Raw genomic sequence first — 23,190 nt, 5'->3', positions numbered from 1 at the left:
AGACCCGTTAGGCGGCAGTTTCCTCTCAGCCGCAGCAGCGCGGCAGCAGAGCCCCGCGGGGAGGCGGCAGGACAGGACCGCCCCGCCCCGCCCCTGCGGGGTTCGCTGTCCGACCCCGCCCCGCCCCTGAGGGGTTCGCTGCCCGGCCCCGCCCCGCCCCTGAGGGGTTCGCTGCCCGGCCCCGTCCCGCCCCTGAGGGGTTCGCTGCTCGGCCCCGCCCCGCCCCTGAGGGGTTCGCTGCCCGGCCCCGTCCCGCCCCTGAGGGGTTCGCTGCTCGGCCCCGCCCCGCCCCTGAGGGGTTCGCTGCCCGGCCCCGTCCCGCCCCTGAGGGGTTCGCTGCTCGGCCCCGCCCCGCCCCTGAGGGGTTCGCTGCCCGGCCCCGTCCCGCCCCTGAGGGGTTCGCTGCTCGGCCCCGCCCCGCCCCTGAGGGGTTCGCTGCCCGGCCCCGTCCCGCCCCTGAGGGGTTCGCTAACGGCGCACGCGGGGGGCGGGATGCGCCGGTGCTGCCGGCCGTGCGGGGGGGAGAAAGGGGCGGGTCCTGAGGGCGAGGGCGCTGTCCCCGGGCGGGCGGGGCCGCGCACCAGCCCAGTCGGTGCCTCCCCCCCGGCGGCCGCGTCCCGCCCCTCGGGCCGGCGGGGCGCTGAGCGGTGTCTGTGTGCGCAGGTGAGCCCGGTGCGGATGCGGCGGCCGGGCGAGGCGCAGCGCCGAGGTCCCCGGCAGGTGCCGGAGAACGAGCCTGGGGCGGGAGACATGGAGTCCGGCGGGGATCTGCCGGCGGATCGGCCCTCGGCCCTTCGGAGTGGGATGGAGGAACCTGAGAAGGAGGCAGATGATGAGGGAGGGAAGGCTGCCTGGCAGCAGAGCCTGAATCCCGAGCTGCAGCAGGGGTACCGCATCCTGCGCGAGTTCCTGCTGGAGAAGTACCGGCCTCTGACGGCGCCGTTCCTGAAGCCCCTCGCGGATCAGGCATTTTTCGGGGAAGAAGGCTCTGGCTCCCTCTTGGGCCGTAAGAGCAGCCAGTCCTTGCAGCAGTTGCCCGCTGAAATATGGCTATTGAAAATGGAAGAGAAATTTTCCAGTGGGCAGTACACAGGGATAGCAGATTTCGTGTGTGACTTCCGGCTCATGCTGGAGACTTGCTATCGGCTGCACGGTGTGGATCACTGGCTCTCCAAACAGGCCCAGAAGCTGGAGATGATGTTGGAACAGAAGTTGGCTCTGCTATCCCGGTAGGTGTAAAAAACTACAGGGGCCATGCCGCGTGTTCTTTACATAAAGTAGAACAGGAGAGTGTGTTTCTTTAAATTCCGTTAAAGGAAAAGAAGCGTCGAACAAAACCGGCAACAGAAAGAACACTGGAACTTTCAGTACTTTCATGAAGATTAACGTTTCCTACTGGGAACTATTCAAATCTTAATTCAAAATGCTTTGGAATTCCAAACCTCAAAATGCCAAATAGAGCACAGCATTTCCTGACTAAGATTTTCCTTCTGAAAGAAGCCTTTTGTGAACATGGAGAGACACTTGTTTACACAAGATGTCAAATGCTTCTTTCTTTATTTTATTCTGTCGTGAAACTAGCTAAACTCTGTATGAATATTTGGCTATTTGAAATTGTTATTTTTACAATCTATGAAATTTTTACCACCCTTAAAATATGTAGAAATAAAATACTAAGCCGAAATTACCTGCTTTGAAATGGTAATCATAATAATAAAATGAGACACAATGCTTGCCATACTGTAGTCTTAAATGGCAAAATGGAAATCATAATAAGTTGAGGGACTGCTTTCTTATCAGCCAAAGCAGCTGAAACATAGAAAACTCTCGAGCTGTATAGTAGAAAGCCCAGTTTAAATCACAACTCAAGTGTATGCTTTCTCATGAGCTTGTCATAGTTTAGTCATTATCCGAAAACCATGGTGGCTTCTTAGAGTTTCTGAATGACATAGTATTCTGCATGTAAAAACCAAGAGGTGTTTTCGGTGAAGGATGAAGGTAAAGAAGGAACAGTGCTGGGCAGTATGTAAAGCTGTGTGTGTCCATCAGTGTTATGTTTGCTAGTGACACACATCGTGAACTGCCAGCTGGTAAGAACCTTGCTCATGTAGGAAGAACACTTCAGGAAAGTGGTGCAGAAGTCACCCGAAAGAGTGAATATATTTAGTGCTGCTATAGCAAGAGTATAATTGAAACTGTTTCTGTGTAATGGCAGTTTTGGGACAGTTTGGTAGTAGAAGGGAAGGAACTGAACATAGTGGGGCATGAATGTTCCTAGTATGCTAAAGTAAAACCTGATTTAAAAAAAAAATTCCTGGCTTAATAGATTTACTGCTGGCAGATAAATAACTAAATGCAACTAGGAAGATTTTGTGTTCTCAAATAGCAATATAGGTATTTACTAAAAAATAAATTCAATTGCTTTTGTCATTCTTCCATTTAATGGACAGTCTTTTTCAGATAAGTATTAGGAAATACTGAACTGTCTAAAGATAATCCTGCCTCAGTATATAGTGAATTTGTCTTGTATTAACTCTTCAGAGATTTGTAAAGATTTTTTCATTATGTCTGTGTGCACTAGCTTAATAAAAGTTTCTAGGACCTGTAAGTGTAAGGGGATATGGAACCTAGAAGTCTCAAAGTTCTTTTACAATTTTTAATTAGACAAATTTGTTTGAAGTGTTTAACATAATTTTATTTGTAAAATGAAATTGAAGAACTAGTTCTTGGAACAATCGTTCTTATATTATTACAGAGTAGTGTTTAGGTCAATGATCCCTTTCAAGTGATTCAATCAATATTGGTTGTATAATTCCTGAGTACTGCAAGCCACAGCAAATTACCTTAGAATGGAGGTTCCTTTTGAATGGAGGTTGGATTTTTCTCCACTGTCCCTCTAATGTTTTCACAGGTTGTGAAAAACTCATTCAAGTTTTAATGGAGTCTTTTGAAGCAATGTAAGAAGAAATGTAACTTTGCAGACAAATTTGTAGTGTTTTGTCTTTCAGTTTTTGTAGTATAAAATAGGATGAAACTGGTGTTTAACATATGCTTCCCCTGCCTAAACCAACTAATAGATCCCCAACCCCCCCACTAATAGACCCCATCACCCAGTCCCCTATTTTTACGTATCTGCTAAAAAGGTTACTTTCTTATCTTAGGTTTTGTGGAAGTTTTTTCTTTACAAATACTTATGGACTAAGAGAATTCCATCTCCAAATAATATTTGGCAACTTGTGGTAAATATACAGTTTTTAACTGGTGTGAAAACATAGGTCATATTGTGTCTTTGATTTAAGTTTAAAATTTTATAAAGGAATTTTCAAAATAGAAAAAATGACTGGTGAAAAAATAACTGTTTTTTTCTGACTAAGCATGCTTGATCCATGGTTGGTAGGCTAGGCATTGAAGTGCCACTGGTACAGAAGTTTGTAGTTGTGAATTGGCTTGCTTTTTTCTTCTAGGCATTTAAGAGAGAAAACATCATTAGCTGTAACATCTAGAGGATGCTATGGGCAGGAGGATGAAAAAACAACAGCATGCATTTCTACAAGACGTCGTTCAACGCCTCGCAATTTAGTAGGTTTGTCAACAGGCATGTTTGAGTCTGTGATGGTTCAAGTTCTAAGACAAGAGGAGCAACTGAGAGCAAAAGAGGAAAAGAGGTAATGAGAAAAACTATTTGGTTTTAGTTTTAAATAGTTGTCTTCCTAGTTTTGTAAAGAGGCTAGCTCCTTATAGCTTTTTTAGGTAAATAAATGTGGCGCTCTTGTGGTCTCAAGCTCATGGCTTCAATACAGTGCATCCACAAAGCAAAAAATTGTTACCACTTCCTTGAAAAATTGCTGAGGTCATTTAAATTTTGAATTAAATTACAGCTGCTCTTATTTTAGTGTAGCAAAACTTGTAATATTAACTAAAAGTATCCACAGTAATTTCCTACTAGTGCATTATGGTTTGTGATATGTATCCTTGGACAGTTTTTCATGCAATAATTAGACTTAAAACTAACAGAATGCTTAACTACAGTCTAATTCCATGGTCTTGTCACTGCTTCTCTCACTGATGTTTTACTTTGAGGAAAGTGAAGCTTTGAAGTTTGTTTACTTTATCAGTAATTTGAGTGACTGTGTCTAAACATGGCTCATAATGGTAAGACAGTCATTGCTTCAGGAAGCAAAATGTTTCTAGCTTTTTTCAAAGTTTACAGCTTTGTAGACTTTTTCCTGTATGTGACCAGCTTGCTTTTTAATTTTGCAGGTCATCTTCTTTTTCAGCAGATTTGAAGCTGTATGTCTGACTTAACTGTTAGACTGTACTTTTTTTTCTGTAGAACTTTCTTCTTTCTTCCAATCCACTAATCTTCTAATCACACTTTGCCAAAGGAAAAAAAAAATCAAAGATCACTAGGGTTATTGTTTCTTTGGTAAAATTCTCTTGTTTTTTGCTCAACTCTATGTTCTAGAACTTGATAATAATGTTAATATGAAAAAGGATATTTTGATTGGATTTTAATTCATTGCTAGAGTCTGTAGAACAGTTTACCAAACAAAATAAAAATTACGCTTTCATACACCTGTTTTAAGTACATTGCTGCAAGACTGTAGGAATTAACTGTTAAGTCCATGTATCTGAATATACTCAAAAGCCCCAGATCCTGGACAAAAGATGGTAGATTCTACAGAATGTTTGTTCCACAATAACAGAAAAAGACCAAAAAAACCCCATAACTAGCTTGCCTCTTTACCCTAAAATTTTGAACTGTACCACTTATTAAGCAAAAAAAATCTGTCAGTAGATAGCTGGTTTAATATTTCTTTGGCTCTATTGATCTCTCTAAGTAATTATGTTTCAGATTTCTTCTCTCAGTTTTATTTCTTAATTGCACCATATTTTTAAAGTAATTTGGACCTCTCTGTAGCAATTGTTTGTCAGCTCACCAAAAATGTTCCGGAAGTACCTTTTCTGAGTACTTTCATGAAAAGGGCTTGGCAATTGGAAGGCCTGTAGAGTTAGTTGCACATTTCCAGTGAAGATCACATTTTACAGTGTATACAAATTTTCAAATTGGTGTACATATAAATGCACATACTTTCAACACTATTTTTATTTGAAAATGTATTGCAAATTTCTAAGCTTTTGGCTTATTGCTAAAGTATATATTATGTTATTAAGAAGAGAAAATGGTTATTCTGCTACATTTTTTTTGTTTTCTTTAGAAATCTAATACACTGAGGTTGGCACAGAAGAGATACTTTCTAAACAATATGGAAGACTGCAGCCTTGGGTATTTTAGTTGGAGCGCACAGTGCTGGCGAATCAGTTGTATTTGGATGGGCAGCATCTGCTCTTCACCCAAGTTTAAAATGAGTTATCAGGAACATGGAAAAAGGGCTCAGTTTCTGGCCACCTAGTGGGCGACTCAGAGTGCTTGTAGCTGTGATTTATGCTTGTAGCCATAAAAAAATCTTACTTTAGAATGTCTAAGAATTGCATACTTTCAGTCCCAGAAAAGTAAGACTGCAAACGCAAGGACCTTTCTATAAAACCTAGCATCATATCTAAAGAAATTGCCTGTTGAAGTCCAAGTTTATGTATAATTCTTTTCCTTAGATATTTAGATACTTTCATAAGACACAGGCTTTTTATGATGAGAATTAAATAAAACTAAAAATAAATTTAAAATACTCAAACATATAAATACATATCATCATGTATATTGTATAGAAATAAAAATAAAATACAAATTAAATTTGTTGATTAAATCCTTAAAATACTTTTTGATTATTTCTTTCCCACAAAATCCTTGAAATTGATTTTGCAAGCATTTTTTCAACTGCATGTTTTGGAAGAATATTCTGAAGTGGGATTTTTATCTTCTCTTCTGTAGTTAAATCTTCCGGGAAATCCTACTCCAAATCTTTTAGTTACTTTTATCCTTTGTTGAGAGTTCTCTTTCTCTTTAATTTATCCCTGTCTTGCACAATCAGATTAACTTTTCTTTATGCAATGTTTATAACTTTTCCCAAGAGACACATTCATAATGGTAGACTCAGTGTGTAAAAAGTGACAAGATATCTCGTTGCTAAGATGATTTCACTATTTTGCAACTAATAGTTCTTGTACAGCAGCAAAAGCACTTTCCCCCACCAAAGTACCTATATGACAAGATCTGATTTACTTTTATTGTCATTCTTGTTTGTAAGCATTCGTTTTATTCAAATGTTGTAATTTTCAGAATATTTACTATCTTCTTCAAATTATGAATTACATTTCTATGAGTTTCTACTCAGCTGCTTGGTTACATGCTAGGTAATTAACAAATCAACTAATTTACACATTAGTGAACAATAAATACTTGTGGAATTATTTTATAATTGGAAATTATGGCTAGTTAGTTAAATACTGAAATATAAAGGTAGATTCCTACTGAAATTTTTAAAACCACCAGTGAATGGCAGATAATTGGTTGATTTTGGTGAAATTAAGTGTCTGTGTGGGTTTGCTTTGTTGAAAATTATGTAGGCAGTTCTGTGTCTTTCATCTGTGAAAACAAGTTAGTAATTTAGTTAAGGAAATTGTGGAATAAGGTATGCTTATATAGTCAACTTTGCTTTTTATGAGGGTGTTAGCATGGAATTAACTGGATCCAGTGGAAAAATATGGAGTATGTAATAATATGATTTAAGATATTTGAGATACAGAAATAAGGTTTTATGGACATCTCCAGATTTAGTATCTTCTGACTACTAAATCTTGGCTTATTTTAGAATAATATATAATATTGTTAATCTGTATGTAACTTTCTATTTTATTTTTAAAAGTAAGTTTGTAAAAACAAGTTATTGTTAATTAAAACAGTTCCCTCTGTCTTGTCATTAAGAGTTCCAGTGGTAATTGGGAAAACAAAATAAAATCTAGTCTTTGTCTCCTCTCCCCACCAAGAAATATCCTGTTGCAAGCAAGAAGAAATTTGCTGGTGATATGTGTTGGCTGCCTTAAATAAGGGAGGAAATTATAAGAGTAAAGAGTTATGGGTAGGGACATTGTTTTAGGTGTTATCTCTGCTTGGGAATCATGTTTACTGAGTTTTAAGGCCACTCAAGAACTGCAAAACAACTGCTGCAGATGTGTTCTAGAAATATGGCCATTCTTAGTCTAGAAAATCAGCTTCACCTTAGGATAGTTGTGTAACTATTCTAAGTACTGTAAGTCCAGTACATGTATGCAAACATGTTTCTGTAAATGTAAATAAAAGTATGAAGCAGGGTTTTTTACAGTTGCTGTCAGTATGAAAGCCAAATATGTATGTCCAGAGAATTTCTCAATATAAGGGTATCTGTACCACTAAAGTACCAAATGTCTCTCTTACCTCCCTCTCTCCAGTCTCTCTCTTCCTTCACCCCGGCTCCCTTGCCCTGTGTCCTATACCCTCTTTACTTCCCTTTATCTTCTCAAAATTACCCCAGGAAAAAGCTGTGCTCTCCAAAAGCAGGAAGACCTCCATAATGAAGATGTGAAAGTGTGCTATTTAGATTTTTCTCTTGAGTGTCTGCTGACAATGGAATGACAGCAGATATTGTGATAAAACAACAGCTTAAAAACAAGGCAAACTTTTTACAAGTGAAACAACTACAGTTTTCTTTTCAAACGACCTTTTAAAGCAGTCTTAAAAATTATATAGTAATTGTAATTTTATCTAAGCAGAGATATCTGTCTATCTATGAATCTAGAGTATTGTATTTAACTTACTATTTGGTAAAAAGGTGAAACTGCTTGTGAAGACAATATTTTTGGATTGCCTACAGCTTTTTCTTATTAAACGATACTGAAATGTTATTGTTTCTACCTATGTTCCCTCTCACTATGTACTCGCTGTTTAGTCTTGTTGCCATACTATATTAATAGAGTTCACACCTTTTGGAGGCAAGAGGTTATTAGGAAGCATGTTTTACATTTAGGAGAAACGAGGGAGTAGGATCCAAGAGTGCTATGAAATTTATATTTGAGACCAGTTTTGCATAATATAATTTCTTCCTTTATGTCACTGTGGCATTAGTTATTTTTATTTATTCCATTTATTTTTATTTATTATATCAATGCAATATTAGCACATTTAAATAGAACATAAACAGAATAAAAATAATGCTTACTTTACATGTGCAAGTAGTACTGTTGAATTTAGTGGTTTGTTCACCAAGAATAGCTAACAGAAGTTTCTGCTGAAAAGTGGGATTTTGTCTTTATATTCTTAAGTTAATGCTGTACCGGGAGACTGAATTTGAGAATTTACTGACCTGTTTGCTTTTACCTTTTATGTTTTACATGAGTATGTACTTCTGCACTTACTAAATATATAAATATCAAGAATGCATGTATCTGGTATTAAACATTTTTGTTAACAAGTCACTGAATATTTAATTTTATTATAGAATATAAAGTATTCAGTCAAGTCTTACTGTATTTTATGTTACTTTTCATACACATGGCATGTTTCTCCTGTGCCGATACTAAAATGTGAACAAAACTACATTTGTTGCCTTTTTTACATTGTTGAGATAGCTAGTCAATAGTTAATGGTTGAAATATATGCGCTTCAAGCTAGAAGCAACTATCAGCTTCATGTTGTCAAAAGAAACCTTTTAATTTATCATTACTCTTTTGCTGAATTTGGAAGGCATTGATGCTTTGAATAGATACATGGCATTTACTTGGAACTTGGAACTTTATGAAGAAATAAAATTGGAGGTTTGCAATTTGGAAATAAGGATATGTAGCAGGTCACGTTTGCATTAGAGGCAGGTGATAGTTTTCACCAGTGATAGAAACTTAGGATGAGCTCTAAAAAAATGTTCTGTAAGTACAGCTATATCCTAATCCTGTCTTTTGGAATCTGGTTGTGCCTTCATGCAAAAATGTTAGTTTACTAGTGCAGCAGAGTTAAAGAAAATTTACTTCTGTTGGTAGCTTTTGATATTTGTATGATTCATGCAGGTGTCCAGTTTTTCTGCTTTGGATATATATTGAAATATCTATCTTGTATCTTAGATGGTAAGCTACATGTAATTGATTATATGAAATGAAAGCATTTCTTTTTCCAAGAAGTGTTGCCCTTAAATTTCATTATGAATTTACAAATAAAAGCAAATACAAGTTCCCAGTCTGTCATATGAGGTTTACATACTGCTGTCATGTATCCTCTTGCTAGTGTTTTATGTGGACTCCCAGATTACTCAGAAGTTTTTACAGGCTTCTGGTTATTGATAACCTCTTTCTCCAAATGCATGTTATTTCTGCTCTATCCTGTTTTTTAAATAGGAGGACCAGAACTGGATAAATTTTTTCAGGTGAGGGCAAACCAATTAATATCATAACATTTTATTTTTTATATTATTTCCCATCACATTCTTTGTGTGTCCTGATACTTGTTTCTTTTTTGACCACCACTGCAAACTGACTAGTAACACAACTTTGGATGGGAGGTAAAATGGCTCTTGTGCGTGTAAATGAAGCACTTAGCAATTGGGCGTGTATACTTGTGTGCTGAGGAAGGGAGGTAAAAGGGAGGTGACATGAGCCACAGGGCAGCTATTTCAAAACAAGATTTACCTGGAATTTATTTCAGACGTTTTTATGTGGATAGTTTGTTGGAAATACTTAATTCTGATTAAAAGGGATTGAGGAAGGAAATACTTTTTTTTTTTTTAATGCCTGAAAGTAAACAACTCAAACTATTGATATATGCCAGGCTTTTTTCTTATCTTTTTCCCTTTTTAAAACTAGTGGTCATAGAAAAAAATAACAATAATTTCCCATTTTGGTTGATGCATTCTACACTGCAAAGTAAGACAAACTGAAGTTTTACTTCAGTTTTGCTGTGCTCTTTTTAACTTAGAGATAAGTATGTTTGGTGTACTGTCGTTCTGGTTTTTTTTCCTCTCTCATTTCTTTTTGTTCACCTACTATTTGAATTTTCATGAAATTTCTTTTAATAGGCAGAGAGATCAAGAAAGAAAAGAAGCTGAAGAAGCTAGTCAGAAAGAAATAGAAGAATGGGAAAAATCACTTTTAGCTCAAGCAGCACCTACAAGGATGGAGACAATGTGGGAGATTCCAGCTATTGGTCACTTTCTTTGCTTGGCCCAACATATTTTAAATTTACCTGAAATAGTATTCTATGAATTGGAACGTTGTCTTCTGATGCCTCAGTGTAATGTTTTTTTATCTAAAATAATGACTTCTTTGTTAAGTCCTCCTCATCGCAGACCTACATTACATCGCAGGCCTACATTTTCCTACAGGACTTGGGAAGCAGCGCTCAGGAAGAAAGTGCAACACTGGTATACTGTTGTGGGGCAGACTGACAATCCTAATGGTGCTGCAGAAAAACTTGGATTGTGTCCCCAGTTTTTCAAAGTTCTCGGAGAAGTTAATCCCTTGGAGGAAAAACCATTTCATGAGCTGCCATTCTATCAAAAAGTATGGCTGCTAAAAGGTCTCTGTGACTTCGTATATGAAACACAAAAGGATGTTCAGGATGCAGTGCTAGGTCAACCTATCCATGAGTGCAGAGAAGTAATTCTTGGTTATGACTGCTTGGAAAATGCTTATGTTCACTTTCCACAGTTCTGTGGTGCAGATGTTCGAATTTACAAACAAAAACCTTTTCGGGCTCCTGAATTCCCATCTCTTCCCATCAAAGTTAAAAAAGTGCCACGTATTAAATCGGAAAGAGTAAAACATGAATATGGAAGCAAAAGCAATGGGGAGGTCAGTTCTGCTGGGAGAGAGCTGCTGTGTCATTCCAAGACAGAAGGAGAGAAAAGTAGGGACATTGTTATCTGTCCAGAAAAAAGAACACGTTTAGGTAGCTTTAGAGTCACTACAGAGGAAATGAAGGTTGACTGTGAAATAAAAGTCTCAAGAGTTTGTGACATCAAAAAATCTTGTTGTTATAAAGAGAACTTAAGGAATTTGATGACTTCAGGAGAGATTGTGGATATGGGTGGTCACCCAAGTTCAGAAGAAATAACAGATGTGGAGAATGGACAAGGTTGCGCTGAAATGGCCAGAGTAAGATCTGAGCTGAGTCCATTCAAGGTGAACACACTGCAAGCTTGCCAAATGCATATCAATGGCACTTATAATGAAAACCAAGGCAGAAATTACCATGAATCTGCTGAAGAAACGGTGCTAGAGACCTTACTGCAAAATGATAAGAAACTAAATAAAATGCTGGCAAAAAAGAAGAAAAAGAAAAAAAAAAAGTTGAAGGATATTCTAAATGAAAATCTACAGAGAAAATTTGATGACTTGCAAAGAAAGCGTGAGATTCATCTTCACCCATTCAAATCTTATAAGTCTGAGATCCAGAACAAGTTGTTTTTAATTAAAAAGAAAGCAAAACATAAGAAGCACAAGTCCGGTAAGTTGACATTTTTACTCATAGTAAAAATTAGGAGGATAGAGGTGTTTTTCTTAAGTTGTTTTCTTAGTTGATAAATCTACATTTTATTTTGTGAAAGAGGACAGCCTTATTGCATTAGACAATTTGGATATTAACTTTAGAGTAAAAGTTACCTATCCGATAACACAAGCATATAAAACTAGCTTGATCAAACTGTTATTCATTTGCATAATATATCTTTAGAGAACATAATTAATTGCAAGATTTAATTTGTTGCAAAAAATATTCAGGACAATAAATGTAACTGACTAGTTAGCATCAGAGAGTGTCACTTGAAGGCAGTTTATGGTATCTTATATTATAGCAATTATGGAAGTGTTTCTCCATTTTCTGTTTTATATTACCTTATCCAAATTATGAAGAAATACAGAGTAATTACATGAGATGATGAATCTAAAGTCATTCATAGTGAAACTGTGAAGTGTTAGGTCACCAAACAGTACTGTTTTGAGTGTGGGCCTGGGTCCAACAGTCAAGATGCATCAGCATCAGAATTTATGCTGATGACATTTTTATTACAGAATTGGGCGGCATCTGGTTAAGTGTTTCAGGTAAGTGATACACAACCCAGATTTCAGTTAACTCATTGGAAAATTTCAAAGGTATTTGCAAAGAGTACAGGTACAAAAACTTAAGTAAGTTCAAATTGTTCAGGTAGCTGTAGTATTTTTGATGTCATGTGAAGCAACATAAAAGCTTAATCGTTTGAGTCCTGAGCTAAGCCATCTCTGCTAGATTTTAGCAGATTCTTTCCAACGTTATATTTTTTGAAGTGACAGGCTGCTTTTCAGAACAGTGTAGACTGACAGATAAATATTGGATTTCATCTGAAAAGCAGAAAGCCAAAACCAAGAATCTGAGTGACAAAAAAATGTCTTCTAAAGATGAAGAAACTAGTCAAGGTCTGATGGCAGTGCGTGTAGCTAGAAGTCAAAATTTAAAGCTAAGAGAACAAGTAATGTTTCGATCCTAAATATTTGCACATAACAGCCAAAGAACTGTCTTATTTAAATCTCAAATTCCTCCTTCCAAAATATTTTATTGCCCACATCTAAACAGAAGTTTCAAGAGTTGCAGTTGAAGTTCATATATGTAGTATTCAGGGAAACTAATGTATTTTACATTTACCTTTGTGACTTAGCTCTCCACATGTGTCACTGTTGTCTTCTTAAAACCAAGCAAACTGAATAACAACCCAAATGGCAAACAAGGGCTCTAGTTTGGAGAAATGTTGTCCTTTATCTCCTGATATGTTGATGCATTTCCCATCTTACTGTGACTACTTCTTTATTTGACCTTGCTGGAGAAAGTTTTGCAATAACTTTACGGCATTGCAAGAAAGCGCTTTTCTTCCTATGGTTGTTAAATCTCCATTGGTCCTGTAGCTGCTAGGCTGAAATGGATAGGATTGCATTCAATTTGTGCAAATAAGTTGTTGTTTTGTAATGTTTCCTAATGTTTAAGGCTAGCTAGTATTTCTTAAAGATTGTCTGAAATTAAATCTTGTATTTAAAGATTCCATTACAATGTAAAGCAGAAAAAGTGATTTAGTAAATCTTGTTCTGAGTCCACAAAGACAGCTGATTTAAATCTGATCCTAGTCATAATAACTCTTTACAATGTTATTTAAAAGTACAATAAGTAGAAGAGAACATCAAGAATGTAAAAGTGAGTACTTCTCATTACTTTTCAACAATTTTTTTTTTTCCTGCTATTGGTTCTCTTAGGCAGCCAAATGTAACTGAGTCACAGTTTGTGTTTGTATTGAGATGATTTACATATTCCGGACTTGCTGTGGCAGTGGTGCCCATAGTGAATATAGACTGGTCATGCATTTTTTCCATCTGAAAACTTCACAGAAATATTGTGGGAGGAACTTACTGGAGAATACAGCTATGTTATGACCTTTACCATAGTGACAAAGTTTTCTTACCATTTATGAAAAGGTGTGACCACTTTGCTGAATCTATGTCTTTGAAACAAGGTGATGGTTATTACTGGGCAGTGTTCTGTGTCAGAATTATTGACAGAGTAGTACTGAATGTAATGGAAAGACAGAGTCAGAGCAGTTCTGTAAACAACTGCATGCTATGCATTAATTTTTTAATGTTATTTTCTTACCGGAGTTAGATAACTTTCAGTGCAAGACCATGAGAATCCTACAATTGCATGTTTGAAACAGGGATTGGATGAAATTCGGAACATCTGTAGGGTTGAGACAATAGAAGGGACCAGAGGCTGCTTGAGGTTGTAGTCAATTTACACTTACTACAACCACTGCATCAGGCATATCATAACTGTGATATGCCTGATGAAGTGGTTGTAGTAAGTGTAAATTGAATCTCTTCTTATTCCAGTTGGTCTAGAAAACACCAATTCACATGATTTTGGAAGAACCTTGGATGTAAATTCTGTACCATATACTCATGCTCTGGAAAATTCTGCTGAAGTCCATTTTACTATATATTTTGTTTCTTTAGAGTACCATTACATTTTGTGTATAAAGTCAAGCATTGCTTGAATGTGAGAAAATTAATTCAACAGCCTGGCAGCAATTTTGTAGTACCTAGTTTACTGTCCTTGGGAGTTTAATATTCAGAAGTCTTCTGGAGTTTTTTCAGTGTTGTAAAAACTTTGTCATGTGGTCTAGCCTGTAGATAAAGGAACAGCCTATTGATCACGTTGAAAACATTAAGTGAGGTATTCCAGCAAGTAACAATGCACTCCATGCATTAAGCTTCAGTGCCACTGTCTTCAGAAACATGTACCACTCAGGTTTTATAGGGTTTCAGACATTGTTCTGTAAATCAGCAATATTAATGCACTTGTTCAGACCGACTTAGCTAATCTGACTATATAAAAGTTTATGCTGTGTCAATATGGAAACTTCAAGACTCTAAAATAATGCTTCATTTTCCATGTATCATGTTATATTTTGTAAAAGAGCTGTTGGGAGCAATATCGGAGAGTAAAAGATTAAAAGGAAACAGGATACATACAGTAGTTGCCAAATCTTTGAAACACATAATGTGTGTCTTACAAATTTGTTAATGGAAGGATAACAGGGCCTGTTATTTAATTTGATAACACTGCAGTTGCTGCTAGAATTTAGTGAAAAAAATAGAAATTCTTGCAGTTGGACAGGGCTAACTTAACTGTATGCTACCATGACAAATACTACTGAGTTAGTGTTTGATATTAAAAACATCTGTTGCTTCATCTGAGATAACAAGGCTCTGCTCCATATCCAAGAAAAAAGTTGCAATCTTATTAAAAAATTATTAAAATAAGTTTTAATTCAAAATTGCACTGTGTTGTCATGTTGTAATTTGAAGCATGGATTGACATTGCTTTTGTTCTTCAAGGAGAAGGCGCAAGAACTCATATACCAGAGTTCATAATAAAAAGTTTTATTAGATCTGTAAAAATGTTTCTGTTTTCAAATCATGTTGACCCCAATGTAGAAGTTATAAATAGGTTGAGTTGTTCTTGCTGAAGTAATTTACAAGTGTCAAGAACATTTGTGGGACCCCATGTTTTATTAGTCTCATTTTTATGCCAAAAATAGTACTAGAAGAGATCTGAATTATCTTTTTGTTTCTCCTTCTTCACCCTTAGATGGCAAAAACAACTTGAGATGGCTTGTGTTTTAGTTGCATCTAATCTCCCTAGAGTGGTTTTTGGATGCTCATAATTAGTATTCAGGTCCTAGTTATGTTACTTTGTTAGTTGCTTTTCACTTACAGTGTCTGTAGAATTTGTTTTGGCTTGAAAGGAAAACCTGTGGCAGTCAGATTTCCCCTGGACCTACTGAACTTAAGTTTAATTTCTTAAGAATTTTCACACTGCTGGCTAATGGTTTCTTGGTTAACAAAATGTTGACTTCCTATGAACTCCTGTTGTGGTGAGGTGCCTCATAGTCTCTTCCACTCTAAACTGAAACCAAACTGAGATATGGAGCTTTTTGGAAAAGACTGTGTGGAGACATAATTACTGATTATGGCACAGTAAATTGTTAGTGAATGTAAAGTTACAGTGGAATATCTTTAAATGTGGACAGGAAATAGGCTGTGTTGAATTGAGTAGGTGAACTAAGCAGATTATGTATATGAGATTCTTAATCTATAAATATCAAACTAAGGTTTAATAAGGTTATGCTATGGTTCTAAGGTTTTTCTTATTGGTTGCTTTTAGTCAGTAATTAAGTTTATTTGTATACTGAGTATGCCCTGAAAGACACAGTGCACCATGTTTCAAAATGCATTGTGATCTAACTGCTGTCAGAAACATTACTTCAACTGCTCAGGAATTAATATAAGCCTTTAAGATAATTTCTTCATCCAGGATTATGGACAAAAGATCTCTAGCAGACCTCAGTGGAGTGATTTGAGAAGTTGCCTCTCACCAGTGATTTTGTTAACCGAAGACAGCGTTAGCTGGGTCTTTCTGACCAATTACATAGAAAATGCTTGAGTTTATTACACAGTTGCAAGTCTGGTTGCTGAGGGGGATATCTGCAGAACCATCACACCTCTGGGTCGCAAAACTGGGATTTTATGTACTTACTAAAAACGTATTTAACCTATGTATAGCAGATATGGATTACATAGTTCATACATATCTGTATGAATTACAGATAATTGCCAATTGTGAAAGATTTGGTTTCTGTTACCGTTGTTTAAAGCTGATAAAGGATTTTTGGAAAACCAGATACAAGCTTTTCTAAAAGGGAGCAATTATCAGTACTACCACTACAACTTCTTTCTAATATAATTTTGTATTTCAAAAGGGTGTTACTGAAATAGAAGATTAATTTGCTGTAAGTAGTTTGCTGTACATATTAATTCCCTCCCATAGTAGAAGTATCTGTAGGTTTTTTTTCCCTTTTTAATACATGATCTCAAAAAACGCCTACACCATAGGATGTCTGGTGTCAAAAAAATGGGAAAAAGACTGTGATGTTGCTCTATACAGATACGTGCTTTGCTCACAGCAGTTACCAGCAATTCTGTAGATATTTTGGTACATATATTCCAACAACTATGCTTTATGATATGTCAGACTCTATTTTTAATTAATAAGTAAGGCTCATTTTCTTGTGCTTCTAGATGGTATCTTTTAATTCTTGATGTGTCTGTAACTCTGTATCTTTCCTACTTCATGCTTTTCAGATGCTGATGTGAAGAAAGAAATGTTTATTTTTTTGCGTTTCTAATTATTTATAACTCTTTCTAAAAATTTTCCTCCTTTTCATGAGGATATATTAGGGAAAAGAGAATACTTCTGTTTAACTGTTACTTCTTGAATTACACTGCATCATATGTCATATAGCACTGGATGCTGAAAATAGTCAAGTAAATACTTATTGAAAAATATGGTGAAAGTATTCAAGTAAAATGAAAATTCTATTTTAAACGTATTAAAATTTTCCTTTTTGTAAAGAAGCAAAACAATCTAGCTGCCTTTTTTTTTGGTCTTTTAATTTTGTTTCCAGATAACATTTTTTAAAAGGAGCCGCCATATGACCAGACTTCTTTTTGAGTCATTTTGTCAAGAAAGCTTCTAAGCATCTACTTTAGTTCTTTCAATGAACAGCATTGTTTTCAGTAGTAGCATGCAGCTATAGTTATAAAGCATATAACAAAAATACAGACATTTTTTCCCATTGTCAGACTGTTTGGGTTATTGTTCTAGTGAATAAGCTTCTCTGTTTTATCAGTTGTTATTTAATGTGAAATATGTAAGTATTTATTTTTTGTATTTGAGGGCTCTTTAAATTTTTAAGTATGTTTGGTATGGGTAGTTTCTAGGCTGCTTTATTGATTTTAATATAGTTTGATTTTATGTGGAGTTTCAGATCTAGATTCTTCAAGCCCTGTGCCTTGTCCCGTAAGTGTGTTTATTTCAGAGTCAGGTAAGATGTTCAGGAAACTCATAGTGTAATAAACTGGAAAAACAGATGCATAGGCATCTATGAATATTTGTATGTACATGTACATACGCATTTGCACACACTTAAAGCATCTGTTAGAAAGAAGGTTAAGTGCAATATTTTCAATAATTTAAATATTGAAACTGCCTGTGCTTGTGTTGTTACCATGTGCCTGCAATCATGCTAGTTGACAACAAATTCCACATTAAATTGTTATTTTCTTCAAGCTGTCTTTTTGTTTAAGGTTTTAAATTATTGTTTGGGACTCCTGATTGTGAACAAGTGTTAATAATAGAATGATGGTTTTGGCCTGAGTGAACAAGTTAAAGGTGATCTTGTTCAAATTTACCATATGAATGTAGAAATAACCATATAAGAAACTTTGCTGTCTTGCTTGGTGACATAACTTCTTGATTTCAGAAATGTGTATGGTTTGTGAACTCTTGTACTGTAGGCAGTAGAGCACTTCCTTACCTTCACAGAGATTTTTTGTTATATCTGTTTGTATATAGCACAGCTGCATGTGAAGTGCATTATAGGAAGTTGTTTGCCTTCTAAAAATGTTAGGTATTGCCACAGGCAGAAAAAACAAATCAGTCTAATTTCCTTGGTAAATTCAATGTTTTCAATTAGGGATTTCTAGATACTACTTGTGGTTTCTGGGTATTTTTTACTATTACATACAGCTATCCCAGATCCTAATGTGTGGTTCTTTAGAATGTTAGAGAAACAAATCTTGCAGGTAAGAGGCTCTGTTTCTTATGTTTGTGCCTTAAGTTCTGGATTTCACTTCTTTCAGAAGAGTGGTGTCAATGTTACTTTTATGACTTAGATTTTTAGGTGCTGTATTACTGAAACTGTAGTGGGCTTTTTCTTCCTTTTTTTCCTTCCACCCCACAAAAAGATTGCACAGATACTTGTTCAGTGCTTGCTTCTGCTGAGTCTAGTTCTGATTCATCATGTTTATGTGACTTACTGAAAACTACCTGTTAGTTGTAATTTAACTTACAAGTCTGTATGTAATTTAGTTTTATTAATAAAGTACAATGAACAGCATTATGAAGCTTTTCTCTTTTAATCTTACAAGGAAAAAAATCGTTATCTAAAAAAGCAATCACAAAGAAGAGGAAAGGTGTCAGAAAGTCTACCATACCAGAATTTCAGGTAAATTGTTTTAATTTTTGTTTTAAGCACTTTAAATCTGAATATCTATGAAATTAATCCTTTCGTTTCTGATAGAGACCTTGGAAATACTCACTGAAGCTTCTTCTAGTTTTTAAGGCTTAAACTGATATTTTTGGAAGTACATTTCACCTTCTCATGGTAGAAAATATTTTACCATTTTTATGAAGTGCAGCTGAAACACTATTTTCAGTATTGTTTATGATCCCAGATATATCTGTTACAGTATAAAACCTGTAAAAACTAGGATTTGTTAAAAGACATTTTTATGGTAGATATAACTGTTTGGGTTAAAATTACTTGATTTTGTATGAGGTGCGACAATGTGGTTCTTGAATTAAAATCTGGCTTAGTTAACTAAAGGACTTCCAAAAACTTTATAGGCAGCTGTGCTTACCCTGCTTGCAACTGTTATTCCTTATCAGCGTGTGATTTCTAGGCCTCTAGGAGCTCTTAGGGTATTGAAAGTAACAAGACTATTAATTATGCTAATATGGTTTCATGGTACTGTAGTAGAAGTGTTACAGGACTTCAGTTCTAAGTTGCTCTCTGTGTATGCAAGGCTGCTTAGATTAAAGTTCTCCTTTGGCTATCTTTTTTTTTTTTCCTTCAGAAAGCAGTCTGTGCGAGTTGGCCAGTAGGCTTGCATTGAATCATGGCTGTTTTGTAATACCCTCACCCTGAATCAGTTGATCCCATCATGATCATGTGTTTCAGATGGAGCTAGTAAAATTTCTTGTGTTAAAATTGGGTAGTAACAGTTAATGTTGAGAGATGACTGATATTTAAGTGTACGCTGACTTTATCTATATTGTAATGGTGATGACTAAAATGTTGTCTCATAGCTCCAGAAAACAGGTACGTGTCTAATTTTTTTTTTTCAAAGCACTTTGTCTGCATGCCATGGATATATACATTTAGTTTAGAAAAAATTTCTTGCATGATTAAACAGCTGCATTTAAGCAGTCTATGTAAAACTTAGCCCAACCTTTTAGCTTTAGTAGATAAAACATATGTATATCTATCTAAGTGTATACTTATCTTCTGTAAAACCTTATATTAAAACGTGGCAAAATACTTTTGACTCTTTTGGTCAAAGCTAGGACTCATATCTGTTTTAGGTCAGGCTCAAACTGATTAGTATTGAGCAGTTTAATCTTATTAGGGAGCTTTTTAACAGCTTAACCTGACTCATTCAAGTGGTATGACTGTTAGAAGAATTTGCAAATATTAAACCTTTTATATTTGGAATAATACTAAGACTTCTGGGAGTCTAGTAATTTATGCTTCAATATACTCTTCCCCACATACACAAATGGCCAAACTTTATGAAATTATATAAGTAGTTGAAGGTAAAAGTATATTTTTTAAATATTTTGAAAAACAGCTTAGAACTTACAGGCCCTGTGAGATATGATGGGAGGCATAACCACAAGAGTATTGCTATTCATATCTACATATTACTTCTTTTGGAGTACAAGTTAATTTATTAAGTATAATATGCTTCATGTGCCTGAAGCCTACAAATGTAAAGAAAAAACACAAACCCAGCCAGAAGGCACTTTAGTTTATAAGATTAGGTTCTGTACTTAAGTATGGATCTCCTGAAAATCATGATTTGGCTTTAAAGCTGAGTAAATGAGTATTAATAAGTCTTTTAATATGGGCAGTGACGCAAATCAAAATCAATTACTAGTGAAAATTCAGAAGGTAATAGTGCTACTTAATCTAATATTTAGAGTACCATTTTTATAATATATAGCTCAAGCCTGCTTTGAACAAAATCCCCAAAGCCCTGCAAACAACAAAACAAATTCAAATCAAAAGCAGATGCAAATTAAATTCTTTTTACCAAATAAAAATGCACAGAAACCAAATCCCTATTTTAATATTTTGAGAATTATTGGAGAAGTGGGTTTACAGCTTCATAGATCATTATTTAGTTGTGTCTTGCTTGTGACATTTTCCACATGTAGATGTGAGTGATAAAAGAGCAGCTTCATAGGAAATACAATTATAATTAACAGTCATTACACAAATAACTTGAAATATTCAAGTGTGAGACCCTGTTGAAGTGAGTTAAAATTCTGCAGAAAGTTTGTCTGAAGTTAAGGGGGCAAGGAAAAAGCATCAATGGTGTGGGGAATACACTGGGTTCTATAATGCTAAAGAGTTCATTTATAAGTTGATTACAGGAGAGTTCCAAGTTGGAATGGAGCTTGAGCCCCTGTCTTCTCTTAAAAATTCAGGGCAGATTTTTTTTGTCTTTCTTCCTTGAAGTCCTAGGAGTCAATGAGGGTCTTTGAGAGATTACTGAGATCTGAGGTTGCATTGTAACATGAGAGTTGAACACTAAATTTGAAATTTTACTGAATATCTGAAGCTTCCACTTCAATTGGAATATAATTGGTATACAATTGAAAAACAGGATGCTTATTGCCTATGACAAATAAGTCTCTATGTAGTAAGTACTGTGCCGGATGTGATGGTGGTTTTTTTGCAGTTAACATGTACACAACTAATGAGATTACATTAATGTAAACATTTACAGGCTGAATCTTTAAGCCACCATGTAGTGTTCTAGAGAATAGGAACTAATCTTTCATTCTCTCTGATAATTCAAAATGGAAACATTTTTTTCACTTCAGATTATTTTCTTCATGATAGGTGATTAGCAGGCATGTTCTTCAAGAACCATATGTGAAACTACCAGTAAGCTATCAAAATGTGACAAAATTATTAGATTGTAACATTAATATTTATTTTTTTTGCCTTCATGTTAACTTACCCATTAAAACATACAAAACAATTAGAAGTCAGTGTTGTTTGCAGAAAACTGAATCGCTAAGTTCCACCAATTACCAGCCATAAGCAAAGAACACTGAAATATAAATAAGAATCTCACTGGGAGAAATAGCATCTAGAGTCCATATCAAAAGGTATAAAGTACACTACACTTTGTTATTTTCATCACTGTTCTTTTCATGCTTCCTTCAAAACACTAGCTTCATTCTCTAAGATGGGAAAAGCTGACCATATGAGAGAGGTTTCAGAATTAGCTTTTTTCCCAGTCAGTGTGCATCTTTATTTCGTCATCTCAAATCATACTGTGAATTAAAAAATCAAAGTTTTTTCTTGAACCATTTTTATAATGCTTTTCAGTTCAGTATTGGAGTATTTAAAATGCTAAACTAATTTGACCATGAATCCTCCAAGCTCAGCTGCTGTTATCTTTCTTATTTTATCAGTAGGTAATTGACACACAGTTATGACCCTCAAATGTACATCTCATCTGATCAAAATTGTGACTTAGAGATTTGATTACTCTTGCCTGTCATCCCCAGCCCCAAGGCAATTGAACTTTATTTATTGGCATTGTTTTTCACAATTACGTAGTTTGAATTGGTCTCGTAGGAGAAAATAAAAAGTAACAATAGACTTCAGTAACTGAATTGTCAGGTATATAGTCAAAAAATGGATTATAGTTGTGTAGGGAAAACCTTTATCCATGCCTTTATTGACTTATGTCAAGGACTTTGTGATGTACTTTTTTGCTTAATAATATAGTGTCATGGATTTCTTCACAGGCCAGACACAACCAATATTTGGCTTCAGTTTATATTTTTGGTATTTGGGCCTCCTTTAAGTGCAGGACATGCATTTTGAACCTAATTACCCATACAGTTACCCATAGTAATTTTGTTTTCTGGGTTAAGAGGGATACCTTTCACAAGAAAATTTTGCATACACAGTCTGTGGCAAGACACTGCCAATTTCCTTATTAATTTATTACTCTAAACTTGATAGATGTGAAAAAGGTAAACTTTGATTTGAGTCACTCAATTTCCTCAATGCTTCAAATGTACACAATGTTATGAAAATAACGGCACATGTGCACTTGAGGTTTCTGAAATTTTCTTTGCTAAAAGTGTTCAGTGTTTTAATAGTGCTAGCAAAAGTGCTTCTTCTAATATGAATTTCCTGAAAATCAAAAACTGCACCTGAATTTGAAGTAAAAATATGTTGTTATAAACTACTGATTTGGTAAAAATACTTAGGAGTTATTTGATAAAAACATTTTCATGAGGATATGTTTTGTATGGGGTTTTTTATTTAATTTTCTTAAATTATTGCTGCATGTTTTCAGTAGAAAGGAAAACATGTCCACCTAAGGGTGTTCAGAAGAAGCAAGTCTTATTATAACATAATCTAAAAGAACCTAACATCTTCATATTTACTAGTTCTTTAAGTCCTAACTTGCCCTAGGTGATGGTAAGACAAAACATACAGATCACCTTTGTATGACAATTTTTTCAAGAAAATAGCATCCATTTTCTGAAAGGAAAAAATATAAAAAGCTGTTTCTAAAGACAAGACTTAGAAGAATATAATACTTTCTCAAAACATACATTAAGTAGGTAGATTTGGTAGATGACTAAGTTTTGTTAGAATAATCAAGGTTGGAAGAGACTTTCAATATCATCCAGTCTGACCGTTCACCCAGTACTACCCCTGTCACCCTGAAACCACTAAACCACATGCCTCTTGAACATATCCAGAGATGGAATACTCAGTGTAAGCATATAAAGTTATGGTCAGGAAAAGTGGT

At 35.7% G+C, this 23,190-nt stretch overlaps 1 protein-coding gene across 1 annotated transcript in view; it reads left to right on the top strand.

Annotated features, from left to right (window-relative positions):
• The first annotated feature begins 492 nt into the window (after positions 1-492).
• Positions 493-23,190, top strand: part of KIAA2026 (KIAA2026 ortholog) — a 92,353-nt gene continuing 69,655 nt past the window's right edge. Inside the window, exons 1-5 of the mRNA XM_041486085.1 lie at positions 493-1,229; positions 3,465-3,665; positions 9,996-11,425; positions 17,325-17,381; positions 18,487-18,563. Of these exons, the coding sequence (XP_041342019.1) occupies positions 493-1,229; positions 3,465-3,665; positions 9,996-11,425; positions 17,325-17,381; positions 18,487-18,563 (2,502 nt within the window). The remainder of the gene's footprint in view (positions 1,230-3,464; positions 3,666-9,995; positions 11,426-17,324; positions 17,382-18,486; positions 18,564-23,190) is intronic.

The sequence above is a fragment of the Pyrgilauda ruficollis genome, unplaced genomic scaffold (genome assembly GCF_017590135.1).
Source record: "Pyrgilauda ruficollis isolate IOZ18807 unplaced genomic scaffold, ASM1759013v1 scaffold74, whole genome shotgun sequence".
In the NCBI taxonomy this organism is placed as follows: domain Eukaryota; kingdom Metazoa; phylum Chordata; class Aves; order Passeriformes; family Passeridae; genus Pyrgilauda; species Pyrgilauda ruficollis.
The sequence above is the reverse complement of the archived record's forward strand: the minus strand, read 5'-3'. Positions and strand labels throughout refer to the sequence as shown.